The 17,870-nt window shown below is 44.8% G+C and overlaps 2 protein-coding genes and 2 long non-coding RNA genes across 5 annotated transcripts; 1 reads left to right on the forward strand and 3 right to left on the reverse strand.

Annotated features, from left to right (window-relative positions):
- Window positions 1–36: 36 nt before the first annotated feature.
- On the reverse strand, window positions 37–15,891 carry LOC119132344. The gene is made up of 3 exons (XR_005099847.1): window positions 15,880–15,891; window positions 15,800–15,804; window positions 37–147 (listed from the first exon to the last, which is right to left on the reverse strand). It is a non-coding gene; the product is annotated as an uncharacterized LOC119132344 (long non-coding RNA).
- LOC119132345 lies at window positions 491–7,042 on the reverse strand. Its single transcript, XR_005099848.1, has 3 exons — window positions 7,031–7,042; window positions 6,095–6,097; window positions 491–794 (listed from the first exon to the last, which is right to left on the reverse strand). It is a non-coding gene; the product is annotated as an uncharacterized LOC119132345 (long non-coding RNA).
- LOC119132338 (fukutin related protein) lies at window positions 872–3,847 on the reverse strand. The gene is made up of 2 exons (XM_037267511.1): window positions 3,467–3,847; window positions 872–3,020 (listed from the first exon to the last, which is right to left on the reverse strand). The coding sequence occupies exon 2, from the start codon at window positions 2,928–2,930 to the stop codon at window positions 1,332–1,334; it is 1,599 nt and encodes a 532-aa protein (XP_037123406.1). The 5' UTR covers window positions 2,931–3,020; window positions 3,467–3,847; the 3' UTR covers window positions 872–1,331.
- strn4 (striatin, calmodulin binding protein 4) lies at window positions 4,396–17,179 on the forward strand. Of its 2 annotated transcripts, XM_037267509.1 has the most exons (19): window positions 4,564–4,875; window positions 8,953–9,056; window positions 9,187–9,263; window positions 9,391–9,469; window positions 9,941–10,120; window positions 10,186–10,363; window positions 10,549–10,705; window positions 11,148–11,243; window positions 11,502–11,620; window positions 11,727–11,902; window positions 12,481–12,528; window positions 12,626–12,747; window positions 12,819–12,986; window positions 13,067–13,207; window positions 13,279–13,377; window positions 13,465–13,551; window positions 13,953–14,142; window positions 14,326–14,348; window positions 14,420–17,179. In XM_037267509.1, the coding sequence occupies exons 1-17, from the start codon at window positions 4,564–4,566 to the stop codon at window positions 14,120–14,122; spliced, it is 2,313 nt and encodes a 770-aa protein (XP_037123404.1). In that variant the 3' UTR covers window positions 14,123–14,142; window positions 14,326–14,348; window positions 14,420–17,179. The 2 variants fall into 2 exon arrangements, with proteins under 2 accessions (XP_037123405.1, XP_037123404.1); XM_037267510.1 differs by lacking the exon at window positions 14,326–14,348 and having other exon boundaries at window positions 4,396–4,875.
- The last annotated feature ends 691 nt before the right edge of the window (window positions 17,180–17,870 follow it).

Raw genomic sequence — 17,870 nt, forward strand, 5'->3', positions numbered from 1 at the left:
ATATCCCAAAAAGTAATTTATTACAGGTACTTTTGCTACAATTTACACCTGCTCGTCTTTACTGTCACGTCACTGGCCCTGTGCAAATATTTAATTGACGCTAAAAAAAAAGTTAATGATAAATGACTATTGGGAAACTGATTTTTTCTTTTGCCAAATCTTTTTACCATCTTTAGCCCTCTCTGTTGGTTTTGAAAACTATTCCAAATGTTTTGGTACTATATGGGTTACTTGGTCAATAATACAGACTTTCTATGTTCCTCATATTGGGAATATCAGTCCCTTTGGAGGGTTTGTTTTGCATTTCTTAGCCTGTTTCACTAACCCCCCCCACACACACACACACACGCACACATACACTAAAGGACATTCATCCATTCATTACATAATTTTATCTTTACTCTGGTACAAGGTTGGGATGAATGAACACTTTGGTTGCTGGCTACATACTATGCAATTCTGTCAAGTTGTGTTTTATATTTTGATGTCTGCACAAGGGGAAGGGAGGGGGGGGGCAATTAAGTCATGTCAGTTTGAAGCAATAAATTTGTTTTTATGATTTAATGGTGGTGTTTTTACAGGGTTGTTGTATCTGAGGTTTGAGATACTAGCTAAATTCACCACTGTGTTAAATGTATCCAAGCACTGCTGTTGATAGGAATGGGGTCAGATATATACAGTGTGCTGCATGGACAGGTGCAAAGCTACTTAATGGAATTAGGACGCTCTCCCCATAGCATGACATGTGCTACTTGCCCAGTGACAAAATATACCAACTGTTGTACAGTATAGTACTTTTGATATCAGGAGGAAAAGGCACCATTATAGAGAGATTGCGCCACCTAGTGTTCAAGAGCAAGTTTAAATATTGTTTTACAGTAGAGCAAGATGATTTATTCAAGACAAGTGTTCTCACAACAACTGTAGTAGTGTGCTTATGCTCCTTATAAGCTCTCCAAAGTCACAACAACAACAAAGACTTTTCGATTCATCCCATGTAAACAACATAACATACTTTCAAGTGTGCAACAACGACTCAACAAAATCAATGCAAAGTTGTAAACCAAGGTGAATCCACAAAAAAAGCCAAATAAGGGCAAAACATATTTACCCTTACATGAATGTACAGTCATCAAATCAACAGTGAAAATGTACACAGTCATTTTACACTATTGTACAACATACACATTGTATTGTAAACCATTTTTTTGGGGGGATCTGTAAACGTTACAGATCAGCGCGTCCAGAGTTTTGTTTGTTAGTTTGTTCACAACATTCAGCATTAAATTAGATCAACACAGAGTCACTCAAAGTCCAAACTTGAGGTGTCCTCATAATTTGGCCCGGTCTAATCTTTTCCTGGCAGGGTTGGGGTACTGAGGGTTCTCGACAACCCCCTCTCCGAACTTGAGCTCCAAGAAGGCGCGATGGTTATTCGGACCGTAGGCGTTGATGCCAGCAAAGGGCATGGGCACGAGCGGCTGCAGGAAATGTTCCGGAAACTCCATGTCCTGCTTGTGCTCCGTCCACGTGTCTTTGGTCATGACGCCGTTGCGGGGGTAGAAGGGCCACAGGTCCACGTGCAGGTGGTTGGCCTCGCTGTACTGCACCCTGTAGAAGTCGCCCTCCACCGCGCGTTCCCACACGTAGCCATTGGCGTCCACCAGTGAGCCGGAGTCCAGATTCTTCAAGTGATCGCAGTTGGGCACGTCCTCCAGGTAGATTCCCAGATCCACGTCGTAATCCCACGGGATGATGTCCTGGTGACGGGCGGCGCCTAACAGAGAGCCGCCTTCGAGCCAGTAGCGCACCCCAGAGCTCTCCAGGATGTTAATGACGTATTTGGCGGTTTCTCGAAGTGCACGCAAACAACACGGAGGCGTCCAGCGATCCAGATAGAGGTAGTCCGGCGTGTCGTCCTGCACTGTGCCGAAGCAGCGGGCCGTCTCCTTGCCGCAGCCGTGCCACTGCTCCTTCCCCTCTGGCAGCAGGAGACGCTTCAAACCGAAGCTCCTCATCAGCTTCCCCGTGGCCTCCTTCAAGCGAGTGTCCGCCTTCCACTGGTTGTGAGCCGAGCTGAAGAGGGGTCGGTGGTTGGCTGAGAAACAAGGGCTCTCTAATAGCTTCACCTTCCAGCCCCTCAGCGTGGTCTGGATGAAGAGCGAGGAGAACAAGGGCCGGCCGAGCGGCACCGAAAGATTAAATAGATCCTCCGTGCGGATGAGCACCACGGCGTCGCCGTGCAAGGCCGTGCATACGCTGCCGCTACTCCCGGACGCAGCGGTTGAGTAAGTAGCGGTCCACTCGCGGAGGTTCACCCTCAGATGGAGACACTGTACAGCGGATCGAGACAAAACGGGTGAAGCCACCAGCCTTACCGGACCGCCACCCTCGCCTTCCAGCTCCTTAATCAGCCTATCAATAGCTCGAGACGGCTCCAATTCCACACCGTCCGGTACGAGAAGCGCAAACTCCGTCTGGACGTGAAACTCGGGCCTGTGCGCTTGCGGTGGCTGGTCCGGGCTCGGTGAAAGCAGCAGGAGGCGAGAGCCATCCGGAAGATCCAGAGGCGGGTACGGTGGTGTGTCGGCCACAACCAGAAAGGGGAGCTCGGGTCTTTGTCTCAGGAAGGCATTGGCGACATCCCCGACGTAATTCTCAAAGTTTTCAAACTCGCGGAGAAGCACGGTCACGCGTGGGCTCCGATGGTTATTATTTGACACGCCTGCCATTCTGGGCTCACCTCCAGGCCCAATGAATCCTATGCCTCCCTCCAGAGCAGAGCCAGGTAAGGCAGCCCTCCTGGTGGCCCTGCCGTGTTCCTTCCTCTTCTCCATCATTTGCTGCTGAGCTCGAGACACGTAGTAAAGGATGAGGAGGTTGAGGATGATGGCCCCGGTTAACACGCCTTGGCATAAAGTGATCCGCATGGCTACGAGAGGACTAAGTAAGTCTCCGGTGTTGTTTGGATGAAGAACTCAAACCTTGAGGTCCCCATTGGTGTCAGAGGAACGGACAAGCTGTAACACAGAGGAAACGCATGTATTCTGTTTTTTTCTGTTCCTGGTCTCATAGCTATTGCAGCTTCGATGGAGCCAGGATTTTTCTTCCATTCATTCATTCATCTTGCAGACCGCTTATCCTCACGACGGTTTTTCTTTCGAATTTACTGACCAAGGTAAATAGTTAGCTTGATCTATTTGATGCAATGTTAATGGCTCAACAAACATGACTTGATTTTAGTTCATTGGAAAGTCATGGTTTTGGAGATTTGAACTTTCTGCTCGACAGCATCATTTTGCTTTATTACAATAATATATGGTTATAAATTCACATCACTTGCCAGAAGATATCTGTTATATATTCAGTACTGCTGCTAATATTCATACAATAATAATTCCACCTAATGCAGCACCTGAGTTTTATGAAATTATGATAATTTTTTTCACAATCACAAGTTACTCACCAACTCGTCATTATTTCTTCTTTGCAATAATTTGCAGAACGCCGATAGGCGTTTCATTGTGACTTTCAATAAGCTTCACGTGAGCGCTGATATGGTCCTCCGGCTGGGTCCCACCTCTGGCAACTTCGCTCTTTTGAGCTTACCTGGCAGGAACGAGTATGCCAGTTACATTACATCTTAGACTAATACATACTGCACAGTGCATAGCTAAACGTTTATAACATCTCGGTGCATAGCTAAACGTAGTAACATCAGTGCGTGAGGCTACCTAGGGGAACTGGGAACAGACTGGACAGCTGTCCAATAGCCTTTAGCTAACGGGTTAGCTTTCGAGCGTCTGTACCGCTACACGCTGACAACGTAATTGCTTCCGGTTTGTGTAATTCAAAATAAATGTTCAGACCGAAATCAAACACACCACTCAAATTAGCATTTACGGTAAGGTGAGCTAATCGTGCTAGGACGACTTTTTTTCTATCCTAAATACATTGAAAGTTGACACTGGATTAGTAAAAGCGCATCGCCGTAAAACCGGGAAATATGTGTTATTAGTGCTAACTTCATTAGCCACAAAACATTCCCTGCTCACAAAATGGCAGGAAACGATCTCCCCTGGCGACGCATTCGATGTTTATTACAGAAAACATGGCTCTTTATTTGACATTTACAGTTGGGTATTTCCAGTAGCAAATACAAGGAGGAGGAAACGTATTACGGATTATCAAAATAAGAGTACTACTAAAATGTCTACATTTTATATGATGATAATCCAACAATCAAACTTCATCTGAAGTTGAATAAAGCCAGAAGATGTTGTATTGTGGCAAATTCGGTGGACTCAGACCTACAATACACTCGTGTGACTAACAAGTGATTCAAATATGTTTTATTGTGAAAGTTAAAAAGCGGATGTGTAGTATTGTATCGACGGCATAGTAATTTTGCTCTGTGCTTGTGAGAAAGGGAAGAAAGGAGCGTAGCCTTCAACGAAGTGCGGCTGGGTTAACAAGGAGGGCACTGGCGCTTTATCATTATTATTGTCCGTACATTTTGCCCGTTTCCGCGTTCTTAACCTGGCGAAGGGTTGAACGGTTAAAATGGAGGCGGACAGATCCGGTGGAGGACCGAACCCGAACTTCGGAGGCGGCGGAGCGGGGCGCAACCCAAACGGGCCCAAAGCAGCACCGGGCCAGTCAGTACCAGTAGCCGCTACTGGAGGAATGGTAGCAGCAGCAGCGGCGGCGGCCGCGGCGGTCGGGGCCATGCCCGGATCGTCACACCTCCGCGAATCACAGCAGGAGGGCGATTCGGGAATGACTCTTCCCGGGATCCTGCACTTCATCCAGTACGAATGGGGACGCTTCCAGGCCGAGAAATACCGCTGGGAGGCGGAGAGAGACGAACTTCGGGTAAATGGTTTTAATGTTTACCCCGTACATTCGGAATGTTGACATGTTTTGAACCATACTATTGTATTATTTCTACCTTTTGACGCGGTCTTGGGAAACAATACAGTGCAACACCCTCAGTGGTCAATCAGATGACAACATGCTAAATGGCTAACGTTAAAGTGAGCTGCTATTCCACAGTGATTGACACCACAAACTCTGGATAAAGGATCTCTTGACGTGATGTAAAGTGTTTTTCCATAAAACTCATAGAATCAGGTTGTCTACTTGTAAAACATACGTATAAATATTGAGATGAACGGTCTGAATGCGCGATCCATCACTCAACCTTGCAAATGACCAGAGATGATTCCATTTTTTTATTTGGATGGTATTTTCATTTAACCACTCAGGACAGGGCACCTTTTATTTGAAGCTACCAACTTTTCAAGTGAGCAAAAGTATTGGAACAAGTGACTGATGCGGATGTTGCTCAGTTGTTGCTTTTGAGATTGATGGCTGAAGATTACGTTGTTCTCCTTTGGTGTGTGAAAATTGCATTTGCTGTTAAGCAAACAGGAAGACCGGGCAGGGAGCTTCCGAAGAGAGAAAAGCAAACCATTTTGAAGCTGAGAGAAAAATTCATCAAAGTATTGGTATGCATTGAGCAGGTGGGCCAAGGATATAGACGGACGGAAGTTGATGACAGAAACATTGTGAGAGCTGCAAAGAAACACCTAAAGACAACCGTCAGTGACATCACTGCTAAGCCTCACAGGTCAGGGGTGAAAGTGTCACTATCCTCTTTTAGAAGAAGACAGCAAAAACAATCAAAAGGCCAGCTTGGCTTTTATATGACTTTCCAAGTTTGGAAAAATGAAGTACCCTGATAACTCCCAGGTATAGCACAGATGTGTGTGAGGCAGAGATTTTTACAAAGCACATCGAAAATGATTGAATGAGTCCACTTTTCTTGTCTTATCCTGATGCCGCTTATAAATATAACATAACCGGAACTTGTGACAACACATTGTTACTCAACACTTTTACTCACCCTGCTTCCCTGCCCGCCAATCCTATCTTGCTGGGTATAAATAGAAGCCTGATAAAATATGGATGAACAATAAAGCTGCACTCGATGCTCTTATGGACGCCGTGGTGAGAAATCAACGGCGGCGCTCTGAACCGGAGCGTTGCCGTGTCTTTTAATGGCGTCTTTTACGACGTATTCCTTTAGCACCATCTTCCGTGAGCACAGACAGAGATGACCTGGCCTCCGTTTAATCACCTGACGGCCACACGCGTCTGGCTTTGGAACGCTCAACATGCCGGTTAGCGTGGCCTCCTGGCCTTGCGCGTTTACTAACATGTATTGGTCCACATGTCAGCTGCACTTGTAAATTAAGAATCCTCACCTCCTGTCGTATGTCGGCGTCATCTATCGTTTCACGGCTGCGTGACTACTCGTGGGAAGTTCTTGTCGCCTTGACAGGAAAAACCATGTGGCATTTTTTTTTTTTTTCATGTGGAAGGCCACCTGTGGTTGCGTGTCTTCACTGTCAAGGCAGGAATGACGACCCCCCCCCCCCCCCCACCCCCCTCGCACTGGACCAGGTGGGAGGTCCCGCAGGAGACAGGTGCCAGTGGCCTTGTTCTTCTGTCTTGGTCAGGCAATCCAGGATCCTCCACAGCAATAGGTCCGGAGATTGTGGTTAGGTCTTGGTCGGTCCATGCCGAATCCTTATAGCGGCAATAAAACAGACCAAAGTCCGTCCGTCATGGGTGAGGCAAGTCTGCCTCACACTTTGGAAATTTGGTTTGGCGTGACAGCTTTGACCTTCCGTAGTGTTTGCAAAATTGTCCCTGATTTAAAACCTTGATTTTTGTATGTCCCGCTAAAGTTAATAGACGGGGAACAGCTGCTGTTCTCATGTGAGACGCCTTACATTAATGCAAGTAGGATACATTTCTGGAGGCCCATAAGATGTCACTTCCTGTTTAGCTCGGCTCACGGGATCATCAGTAATTAATAGGATTGTGCTCTCAGCCATGACACACTTTACAATATCCATATGTACTGCAGGCTTGTGGAGCGCGTCTTCCTCCTACACTATTGTGTTTATGTACATCCGTCTTATTACTTACTATCTAGCACAACACTCCAGTGGGTCAGCACACTGTATTTTTGGGGGGGGGATGAAATCCCACTCACAGGAAGGAGAGATCAGGTGGCAGGACGGCTTTTGCTTGCATCATTGCTTCTTTGTACTTGAGATCTTTTGTTTGTTTATCCTCATGACACACAGAAAATGACCAGAGGCTCAAGGTGAGCGTTGTATTACATGACTCTCAGTGCAAATATGTCCTGTCCTACCTCACTGCTGGTTCGGCAAAAAAAAAAAAAAAATCCCACAGCGCTTCTTTTCTTCTTGCTGTGAGTGAACACGCAATAGTGAGCTGGCACGGATCCTACACATTAACAAGATCAGGCTCGTCCCAATCTGAACTGGGATCTGGGCATAGGAGAAAAGAACAGGATGATGTCTTCTCATCGCCATATCATTCCATTCCATAATAGTAATTCAATTGAATTATAATTTAAGACTTGCTCATAGTTTAGCATATCATTTTTATTTCCTAACTTATTTGAATATAAAAGCAACACCTTATGCCCGTCGTGATTCCATCAAATCAGTTACACTTGGAAAGGCCCACGTTGCCAACCCGCTAACATCAACCACAGCAATTCATAATGTACTCTAGGTTCTTAGATAACCCCCCAAAGACACGTCTGGGCCTAAAACAAACTTTGCGTTGTTTTGCGTACCATCACGTTGCCAACTCGGACAATTCTCTCCAAAAGTCTGCGATAAGCATGGAAAATCACATCGCATTAATCAGGATTACTCGGCAGCCGCATCAGCGAGGTTGCCTTGGTAGATTATCCAGCAGGCCTCCGAAGGTTGTTACAAGACTGTGTGTGTGTGCGTGTGTGTGCTTGTGTGTGTGCTTGTGTGTGTGCTTGTGTGTGTGCTTGTGTGTGTGTGTGTGAGACTGACTGACTGCCCTCTCAAGTAGACCAAGTGGCTCTCTCTTGAGACCATGTTTTTAGATTGTTCTACTTCTTCCAGATACATGTGGGGGCAGAGTAAGGACTGCGAATGTGTTTATTCCAAGCGTGGCACTATTGCGCATTGCTTACTTGCTCGTACTTGCTTTTTTTGCGGCTCCTTAATCTGTCGGAGGCGGATGTGTCTTCCTTGATTAAAGATGAACTTCAATTGCTCTCTGTGGAGCGCAGACTTCCACCATGAGCAATTCTCTCGGTGTCTCCAAATCATGGATTCAATCTGAAACCAAGATTTGCATTTTTAATCGTTTTCATATTGAAAAAATACTGTAACGATTCCATCAGGCTTTTCTATTTTTGCTTGACAACTTCTTTCCTCAAGGTAGGTGTTTTATCTGCTCCGCGAGGAAGGAAACTGACGGAAAAAGAGAAAGGAAGCGCATAAAGGAAGGATGTGTCTTAACCGTGCAGGGCCATTTGAATCTGGCCAGTGTTTTCTTGTTTTTCCCCCTTCTCGTGCAGCTGCGCACTGAGAGCTCGGTTAGAACGAGTTTAAAAATAAAAACTCTCGTCCACAACCCTCTACTTAACATTTGCTCCCACGACTTCTCATAAGTCTTGTTTGCCAACCTCGTCATCTTTTTGTGTTCAGTCTTCTCACTTATTAAATAAAATTGACGCAGTGCTTGTTATTTATTCCTTTTTTTTTCGAGCAGTTGCACTCTGTTCCTATAGCGAGCTATAAATAGACACGGGCACCATATATTATTTAGATAGACCCTTACAAACAGTAAAACAGAATGCCTTCACAAATTTAATAATGTTCTTTTTTCCCCCCCCCCAACGAAATGAACTGGTTTTAGGAAATGTCATTAGGTTAATAAAATTAAGTCAGACACACACACACTCAAGTCATTGCTTGCAAGTCAAATAAAAAAAAAAAAAAAAAAAAAGGTTTTTGATACTGCTTTTGTATTGGATCATATTAGCATGTTGCTAATAATCAACATGTCCATGTGTGCTTTCAGGCTCAGGTAGCATTCCTGCAAGGTGAGCGGAAAGGACAAGAGAACACAAAACAGTACCTTGTGAGACGGATTAAAATGTTGGAATATGCCCTCAAACAAGAAAGGTAAGACTCCAATTGCTCGGGAAGTCCAAATATTTCATTTTGTCTTGGAGGAGTTTTCGAGGGTGAAGCTTGCCACCAATTGTGATTCTCTTGTAACGGGGCCCCCTTGTGGTCTTGCGCATGTGTTCAGGGCAAAACACCAAAAGCTGAAGACAGGAAATGACCTGAGTCCTGGTGACAAGAAACCAGAGATGGAAGCAGAACCCAGTAGGTTGACGTCCTTATCTCTTGTGCTAGATTTAAATGGATGTTATCTTATCCTCTGTTGTCACTAAAATGCTTTTACTGTGACTTCAAACAAGTTGTTAGTACTTCATTTATTTGCTCTCCATAGTTCCCAATGGCCCAGCTGAGTCCGATTCTGAGCCAGCCAATCAAATGTCATGGAAGGAAGGACGTCAGCTACTACGCAAGTAAGTCTCATAAAGAATAGTCCATTTCAGTGTCAGAAATTACCACATGGATGACTGGCTTGTGGTGTCCTAACTAACGTTCATGGCAAAGCCACTTCATGAGTATTCTATTAAAATCGATTTTTCTTTAAAGATTGTTTCAGGCATTTCATTAGAGTTGCAGTCTTTAAATGTAGTCACGCTCAATAAAAACAAGAGTTAAAAGGTTTACCGTAGCACCACCTTGCGAACAGTCAGGCTGGGAATTTTTTTCAAAGCCTGCCTGTCAACACTAAAACAAATCTTTAACTATTTCAACTTCAAAGGCGACATCATAGACCCAAAGAAATAAAAATAATGTCATATTGCACCAAAAGCCTATTGTATCATATTTGAAAATTGGGTTGTGATGTGCTATGATTTATTGGCTCGTCATTTTTTTGTCAATTTCACGCGGAGGTGATGATGTGTATCTGTTTCCTGTCATCATAGATATCTCGAGGAAGTGGGCTACTCGGACACCATACTAGACATGCGTTCAAAGCGAGTGCGCTCCCTGCTCGGGCGAAGCAGCCCCGAGGCCAACGGGCCTCCGCCGCCCGAATCCTCCCCGGAGCCGCGGGCAGCTGGAGAATCTTTGTTGGTCAGACAGATAGAAGAACAAATCAAGAGGTAAGAGGGAGACTATCTTGTTTTGCTTGCTGTTATTCAGAGAGGCTGACTTCATCCATTTGTAGGAACGCAGGCAAAGAAAGCTCAAAGGAACGTCTCGGCGGATCGGTGCTCGATAAGATCCCCTTCCTGCACGGATGCGAAGACGACGATGAAGACGACAGCGACGAGGACGACGACTTCCAAGGCATGGCGACAGACTGCATCGATGGCCCTCGCAAGAGCAGAAAGTCTCGAGTAAAGGTGCGACGGTGCAGTACCGTGCTGCCTACTAGTGGCCGAAGATGGAAACGGTGCCGCGCGATTAACCGAATCGCAACACTTTTTACGTATTACAGTCAATTTGATCATTGAAACTCTTGTTTTTTGAAATGTTTGAACATAATATGTCATGTTTTTCTCAAATTTTTTTATTGTTTCCCCTTCAGATGGTTTCCGAGCCCATGACCACAGACCTGGACCCGGAGGACGAGGAGGACGAGGACGACTCGGAAGACGCCCTGAGCGAATTTGACTTTCTGGGATCCGGGGAGGATGGGGAGGGGGCGGGCGAGGCCAGGATCTCAGGGGACGGACGGGAGTTAGGTACGAAGCTGCCATAGCATCCCTTCCAACCCCCCCTCCCCCTGCCACCGTTGTATCTGTCTTTCCCCACTTCCTCACACACTCACCTTTTTTATGAGTTACTTCTCATTATGTTTCAGCATCTCTTCTTGTCAATAAAACCAACCTCTTTTCCCAACTGCCTGTCTCTTTGTCTCTGTCTGTGACTTCTAGCACTGTGTTACTGTCATCTGTCTCTTTCTCTCTCTCTCTCTCTCTCTCTCTCTCTCTCCCTCCTTCTCTCTCCTTGGGGTCATTTCATCATGAGCGAGTATCATGCATGCAGCCTGTACATGTCCAAGTTGTCTCCCACACATAAATCAGAATTCAATCTTTATCTTTTTATCTCCATTTGGCCTTCAATATCATCCACATTCTATCCCCATGACTGGATGTGTTGTGTCTCTCCTGTCGTCGGGTTCAGAGAACCGCAGGAACAAGTTACAAGGCATGATGCCGGACTACCCCGCAATGCCTGCCCCGCCCCCTTCTGTATCGGGACAAGCTCGCTCTGGCGAAGGTAAGACTCCCCCCCTCAGTCAAAAGAATCGAATCGCTTCTCTGTTTTCCCAAATGCATGCTTGTCGTTTTGATCCCCAAATAAGATGGAGGGGTCGAGTTTCTCCTCCATCTATAAATATATTCTTCCAGTATGCCAGCTGGTTGGAAAGTAACAGGATCCCGATTTAGACAAGAATGACTTTCACTATTTTGCTGTTACGTTTCTGTAACTGTGATATTGGCGGGACTGGCACGCACTCACACTCCAAACCTGCAGGTGGTGCCCTGGGTTTCTCCTCGGATGTCTTCATAATGGACGCAGTCGGAGGCGGAGACATGAACTTGGGCGAACTGGCTGATCTCACCGTCGCCAATGACAACGATCTCTCCATGGATGTAATTAACACATTTGCTCCCTCGGCCACACCGGATAGGGTTCAACCCTTCAGAAGCGGTGAGCTGATTCCCGCTTTGATGATGTAACCCTATGTGTGCGTCACAGATGCAGGATAACAGGGAGGAGTTCAAGAAGACGTGGAACCCCCGTTTCACCCTGCGCAGCCACTTTGACGCCATCCGCGCGTTGACGTTTCATCCCGGCCAGGCGGTGCTGCTCACGGCCTCGGAAGATGGAACCCTCAAACTATGGAACCTCAATAAGGCCATGCATTCCAAAAAGTAGGAACCCCCTGACCTTCAAAATGTAATTCAGTGCAAGCTATAGTTTTGGCCCATTTGCAAGCACAAATCATACCAGCGCTGTGTTTGCTGGCTGGACTGTCACTCAGCCGAGGTTTACCGTTAAACTAAACATAAAACCAAGAATTCTTCTGTGCTTTTAAAAAAACAACAACTCATCTTCAGCTTTGGCAGCTTAATGCTAACAAAATGCCATAGATGGGCTAATGGCTAACATCTGTGTTGCAATAACTGTTTAAGCAATGGATATTTGAACACAAAAGGTAGAGCAACACATGTAGATGGATAATATTGTCTCATTCCTGTTATTTTTTATTCGGAAAACACAAAAAACTAAAGCAAATACTGATTAATGTATTAATAATTTCAACTCATGGGCAGAATCGAATAATTTGTTGACGCGATTTGAGCAGAGGTGACCAACTTCAAAAGGTGTTTCGGGAGTTATCTCAAGGCATCACTGTATTATTGCCAATTGAACAAATACTCTAGTATGTAATTTTGTGTGTAGTGTAGATGTGACCTCTTAAGGTTAAGCAAAGTGTTTTCTTCCACAGAAACGCTGCTTTAGATGTTGAGCCCATCTACACATTTAGAGCGCACAGGTGAGTCCAAACATGGCCAAGAAAGAATGACATGAGACACTTGTTGTTTTGCCTGGATAAATGAAAAGCGAACTAACACGTTGCGCTCTTTATCCAGTGGTGCCGTTTTGTCACTGACTATGGGAGAAGATGGAGACTCCTGCTACAGCGGAGGCCTGGATGGAAGCGTACGGTGTTGGAAGATGCCGGACCTCAATGTGGATCCTTACGATAACTACGGTCAGTCAGTCAGTCAGCTGAGCTATTGGCTTGTCATGAGCTGTTATGATACAAACGGCCACCTTAATTAGATCCCGGCATCGAGAGCAGCGTGCTGGCCGGTCACGAGGATAGCGTGTGGGGTCTCACATACTCGGCAGTCCACCGTCGGCTGGCTTCGTGCTCAGCCGACGGCACCGTTCGCATCTGGGACCCGCTCAACTCTGCCCCCTGCCTGTCTGTCATCAATAAGGAAAGAGGTAGCTACATGTGTGCCACTGGAGGGGAGGTCCCCTGTTGTTTACATATGTAACACGGCACGCTCCCGCCGTCTCGACAGAACACGGGACGCCCACGTCGGTGGCCTTTGTGGCTTCTGACCCCAACCAGGTGGTTGTGTCGTTTGACGCCGGCGAAACTCTGCTTTATGACCTCAACACGGAGCAGAGCATCACGGCACTAGAGACGCACACCAAAGATGGTACGTCCAAGACTCCCGCCTCAAGACGTTGTCGTACATGTTGAGAAATGGTTGTTTCTTTTCCTTGGCAGGAAGTGAACTAATTAACCGTGTGGTCAGTCACCCATCTGAGCCCCTTTCCATCACTGCACACGAGAACCGCACCATCCGCTTCTTGGACAACAAGACAGGTACCCACACATTTATATTTATTGGTCAAGTCTTTTGTGGACCACCAGAGCATGTAAATATTCAACCCTCCTTTTTTTTCTCCATAGGTACAGTGGTCCATTCCATGGTGGCCCACTTGGATGCAGTTACATGTCTCACTACAGATCCAAAAGGCACTTACCTCATCTCGGGCAGTGAGTTGCAATCAAATTTCTATCTTACATATACAATTCATCTCATAGAACGTCAACGTATTGCGCAATATTTTGATAGAGATTTCTAATATATTTTGTTTGGTTGATGCGAGGAAAGAAGAAAAAAAATCATGTCTCGTGATTGCGCATAAAAAATTAATATTAGTTCCACTGTGAGGTAATAAACAAGTATTAAAAAAATATTTACAGTTCTTGCCTAAAAATTGCAACACTGAAGTCATCACACTTGCATCCACCAGGGGGCATTTTCTGTGGTGTCTTAAAAAATACTAACCCACATTCCTGTTATTTTTGGCCTCCATCAAGCAAAACTCCACACGTCAAACCAAATTTGACTTTCCTAATTCTTTGTTGCTAAATTTGGTTTCTCCCACCCGCAGGCCACGACTGCTCCGTGCGCCTATGGATGCTCGACAACAGGACGTGCGTGCAGGAGATCACGGCCCACAGGAAGAAGCACGACGAGGCCATTCACGACGTGGCCTTCCATAGCTCGCAGCCCTTCATCGCCAGCGCCGGCGCCGACGCACTCGCCAAGATCTTTGTCTAATGGCACCGCGGTTCCATCTGGTGAGGCGGGTAGGGAGGGTGCGAGACTTTGAACAATTCATGCCATGTATGTGGAGCGAGCCCAAAATGTTTTATTTCTAGAAGCAGTCAATAACTAGCGATGCAATACAGAAGTGATTCTCAAGTTTTAAAGTTCAAAACACTTAACTGTACTTTCGCTGTGATTCTTTCACACGCCACCAGAGGGAGCCCACGTACCACTTGTGGTATGCAAATCACACTTCAATCACAAGGCAACATGAATTCAATGTGACCGTTTCTCTTTTTTCCTTTCCAGACACCCTCTACTGTGCCGAAAGAGACGACAGTGGACTGACTTTCCCCTTCACGCACACACGCACACACACACAGTCTGTCCTGCACCCCACTGGCTGGGTTTTTGTCACAGGACGTCACCTCCCCCAACTTCCTCACTGTTTTATGCCTCAGTGACTTCTTGTTATACAAACCACACAGCTTTTTTTTTTTTAGAAGCGCCTAACTGCAGCTTCAAATAAGATCACCCTTTTTTCTACACTACAATCCGCTTTTCCGCTTTCTCTTTCTTTTGTCTTTTTTTTTTAATTCCGAGTCTACCCACGGTTATATCAAGGTGGCATGTGCACTCGTGCTCTATAACTTACCGCTCGTGTTTTAAGGAGAGCCACCAAGTCGACTCGTTCATGCATGCCGCGCAAATGCAAAGCGTAAATCTCGTGTGGCTGACTGGGGGATGTCGGTGTGCATTATCAAATCGTGGAATCGGCGCGTGTGTGCGTGTGTGTCACATTCCAAAGACTCAATGAGGAGTGTGTGTGCGCGCTGTTATTTCTATCCCCTAAGGTCCGAGAATGTTCAACATGCCAGTGTTTCAACTAATAGCTTTAATTTCAACTTGGCCAAGACCCGCTTTCACTGTTTAAGTGTCGTATGGAATGTTTATCCCCATGAATTCCTCTACATTTAAAGTGGAACTAAACCCAAGATAGCAAAAAGTTTTTGTTTTTAATGTTTATATCTTTGATATCAGGTGCTGTGTATGAGTCATTTCAAAAACATTGGCGAGTTCCGGCGGATTCCTCGGCTTCATTCAATAGACGGATAGTAACGACAAGCTAAAGACACTTGTCGGGCAAATTCTTCGCATCAGCATATTTTCTTTTGTTTATGTCTTTAAAAAAACCTCGAGGTGACGGACTTGTACAGCACTTTATCATTATGGTTCATTCATTTGTTTTCTCAAGTGATTTTCCAAACTTTAAAATGGTTAATGATGCTTAAAAATAACACACCAGCCTGGGAAATTCAACGCCCTCAGCCAACACGATTCAATGCTCAATTGGCTTTGACGTCACTTTCCGTCAATGGTTTGGCCCAATGTGGTGTTGTCACGATGATGAATAATTCAAATAATTACAGACTAGCGCTAGTGTATACAATGTATTCATGCTTTAAAAACATTCGGGTTTAGTTCCCCTTAAAGTGCGCTGATGCTCTTGTGAATCAGTAGCGTGAGTTATTAGATAGAGGAAATGCGGCGTGAGGCTTGACTGTGCGTTCCCAGCAAATTGTTTTATTTGCTACTTTTTACTGTACAGAGGAGCGTGTGCGCATGCGCGTGTGTGCGCGCGCACTAGTGAAATCATGGTGCTATGAAAGCCTGCGTTAGTTCAGGGACTTTTTCTGCGCGCGAGAGTAAGACTTGCAATGTTGACGTCACTGTTGAATCATTTCATCGACTTGTCATTCATTGTTGACTTTTCTAAATTCCTTCTCTGTGCAATGTGTGTATGTAAGAGAGAACCTCAGCTTCCTCGCATTGTTTTGTTTATTTCGGAATGTGTCAGTTGTTGTTCTGCATTTAGATTTAAAAAAGCAGGACATCATCCCGCATTGTAGCACGTTAGCTCACCATCCTGGATGCTAGCAGTGGTAGCGTGTCAACGTAGAGGAACGGCTTCAGGGGTTAAAAGCGTTATTTTGAATGGGTCACGTTTAGACACCGCACATGTGAAGCAAAGTCATGAGGCGATATGTGAGAACGTCAGTTGATCTTAGTAACGTTCCATCAAAAAGTGTCCAATGCTCTCTTTTGTTATCTGTCAGGGGAAAGCCTATCCAGTCATGGAGAACCGTTTTCTATAGGCGATATATTTATGATTTAAAAAAAACTTTTGGTTTATTACCTTGTAGTGATGGGCATTTTCGTCAATATGGTTCCATTGTGGGGAAATGAAATACTCACTTTTATTGGGCTAGATGAATCTGAATGTTTTTAACTCTTTGGATTAATAATCCATTTGTCCAAATTTTTTTAAGGTTAATGACTGACAATATTGTTATGCCCATCCTAGTAAAGACTGATAATAAATCGTTATAAAATGGGTCCGACTTGCAACTCTTAAGATAACAGGGTACCTTTAAGGTCAGTTGAATTTTTCTAATCATCAGGGGGAGTCCAGCGTTAGTTTTCCACAAACAGGGTTAATGCCCCCCCCCCCCCCCCCCCCTTGGTTATCCTTGAGAACCTTAACAAACTGGGAAAAACCAAACAAACATGCGACTGCATCAACTGTCGTAGCAGGTCCCCAAAGAAAAGCGGACCTTTATATGAAGCGTTTTTACTTTTTACAAGAAAAACGCCGCTCCCTTTTCCATTGGATTCCAGCATGAACGTATTTTCAGCAAAAGGAAAAAAATTTTAAACTCGCGTAAAAGCAACGCAAACTACTAGCCTGCCGTGCGTATTAGTGTTTCTATTCAAAGTGGAGGTCCGAGTGAAATCTTTTTCTTTTGTTTTCAAAACAAGGCTATCAAGTAAACAAAACGTTAGGCCAAAGCCAGCTCACTAAGTTCTGACAAATGAGTGAGACTGAAAACGGTTGTATAGATGCAAACCATGCCAGTCCCATCTCTGTTTTCTTGCATCTCTTTTGATTCCGAATGCGACATGAGCTGAAAGAATATTGTAATATCATAAATGAATCTTTCCACCTTACAGGGCATAAGACTTGCTTGTGATTGATAATGACAATGTACAACTTGTAGAAAAAAAAAAGGACATAATGCAAAAAAACAAAAAGTCTTACCAGTCAGAGGCCAAGGTAAAGTATTGTGTTTTTATTTTTTTAATTAGCAATTTATCACTGTGTGATACTTTGTACATCATATTAAGCTGTATTCCAACTATTTCCTCTAACTACAAGGGATAAGAGACCTGCTTTTATCAATTTTGTTTTATCTATTTTTGAACTGCATTCTAGCTTGTATCAAATTACTCTCCTCTTTTGTTTGTTTCATGAGTCGCTTGTATGTCATTAAAGGATAAAAAAAAAGGATTTTGTACAGTAAATGGGCGTCTTGTCGTCTGTTGCCTTGTCTGCAATATTATAATAATGATACGTGATGTTTGCAATGATGACAGGAAGTCAAATCTTGCACAGGTATTGCTATACTCCCACAGGCAAATAGTTTTGTAATATGTCAATCAAAAGTTAATGTGAGTAGTTTGCACTTGTATCTTTTAGTCAGTTCTCCCTAAACCTATGAGTGTACCATAGAAACAAGTGTAAGATCAGTAGGTGTGGTGCAGTTTTGCTGCTTGGCCAGAGGTGTGTCTTGAGAAAGTTGCTGTCTAGTGTGCCAAAGAGAACGAAGGAAAACAACTTCAAGAGAGGAAATGCATTTCCACGGAGGGACGTAAGCAAAAGGAGGAGGTAACTGTGTTTTTCCTGCGTGGAGTTACCCCA

This window comes from Syngnathus acus, chromosome 13, assembly GCF_901709675.1.
Source record: "Syngnathus acus chromosome 13, fSynAcu1.2, whole genome shotgun sequence".
Classification (NCBI taxonomy): domain Eukaryota; kingdom Metazoa; phylum Chordata; class Actinopteri; order Syngnathiformes; family Syngnathidae; genus Syngnathus; species Syngnathus acus.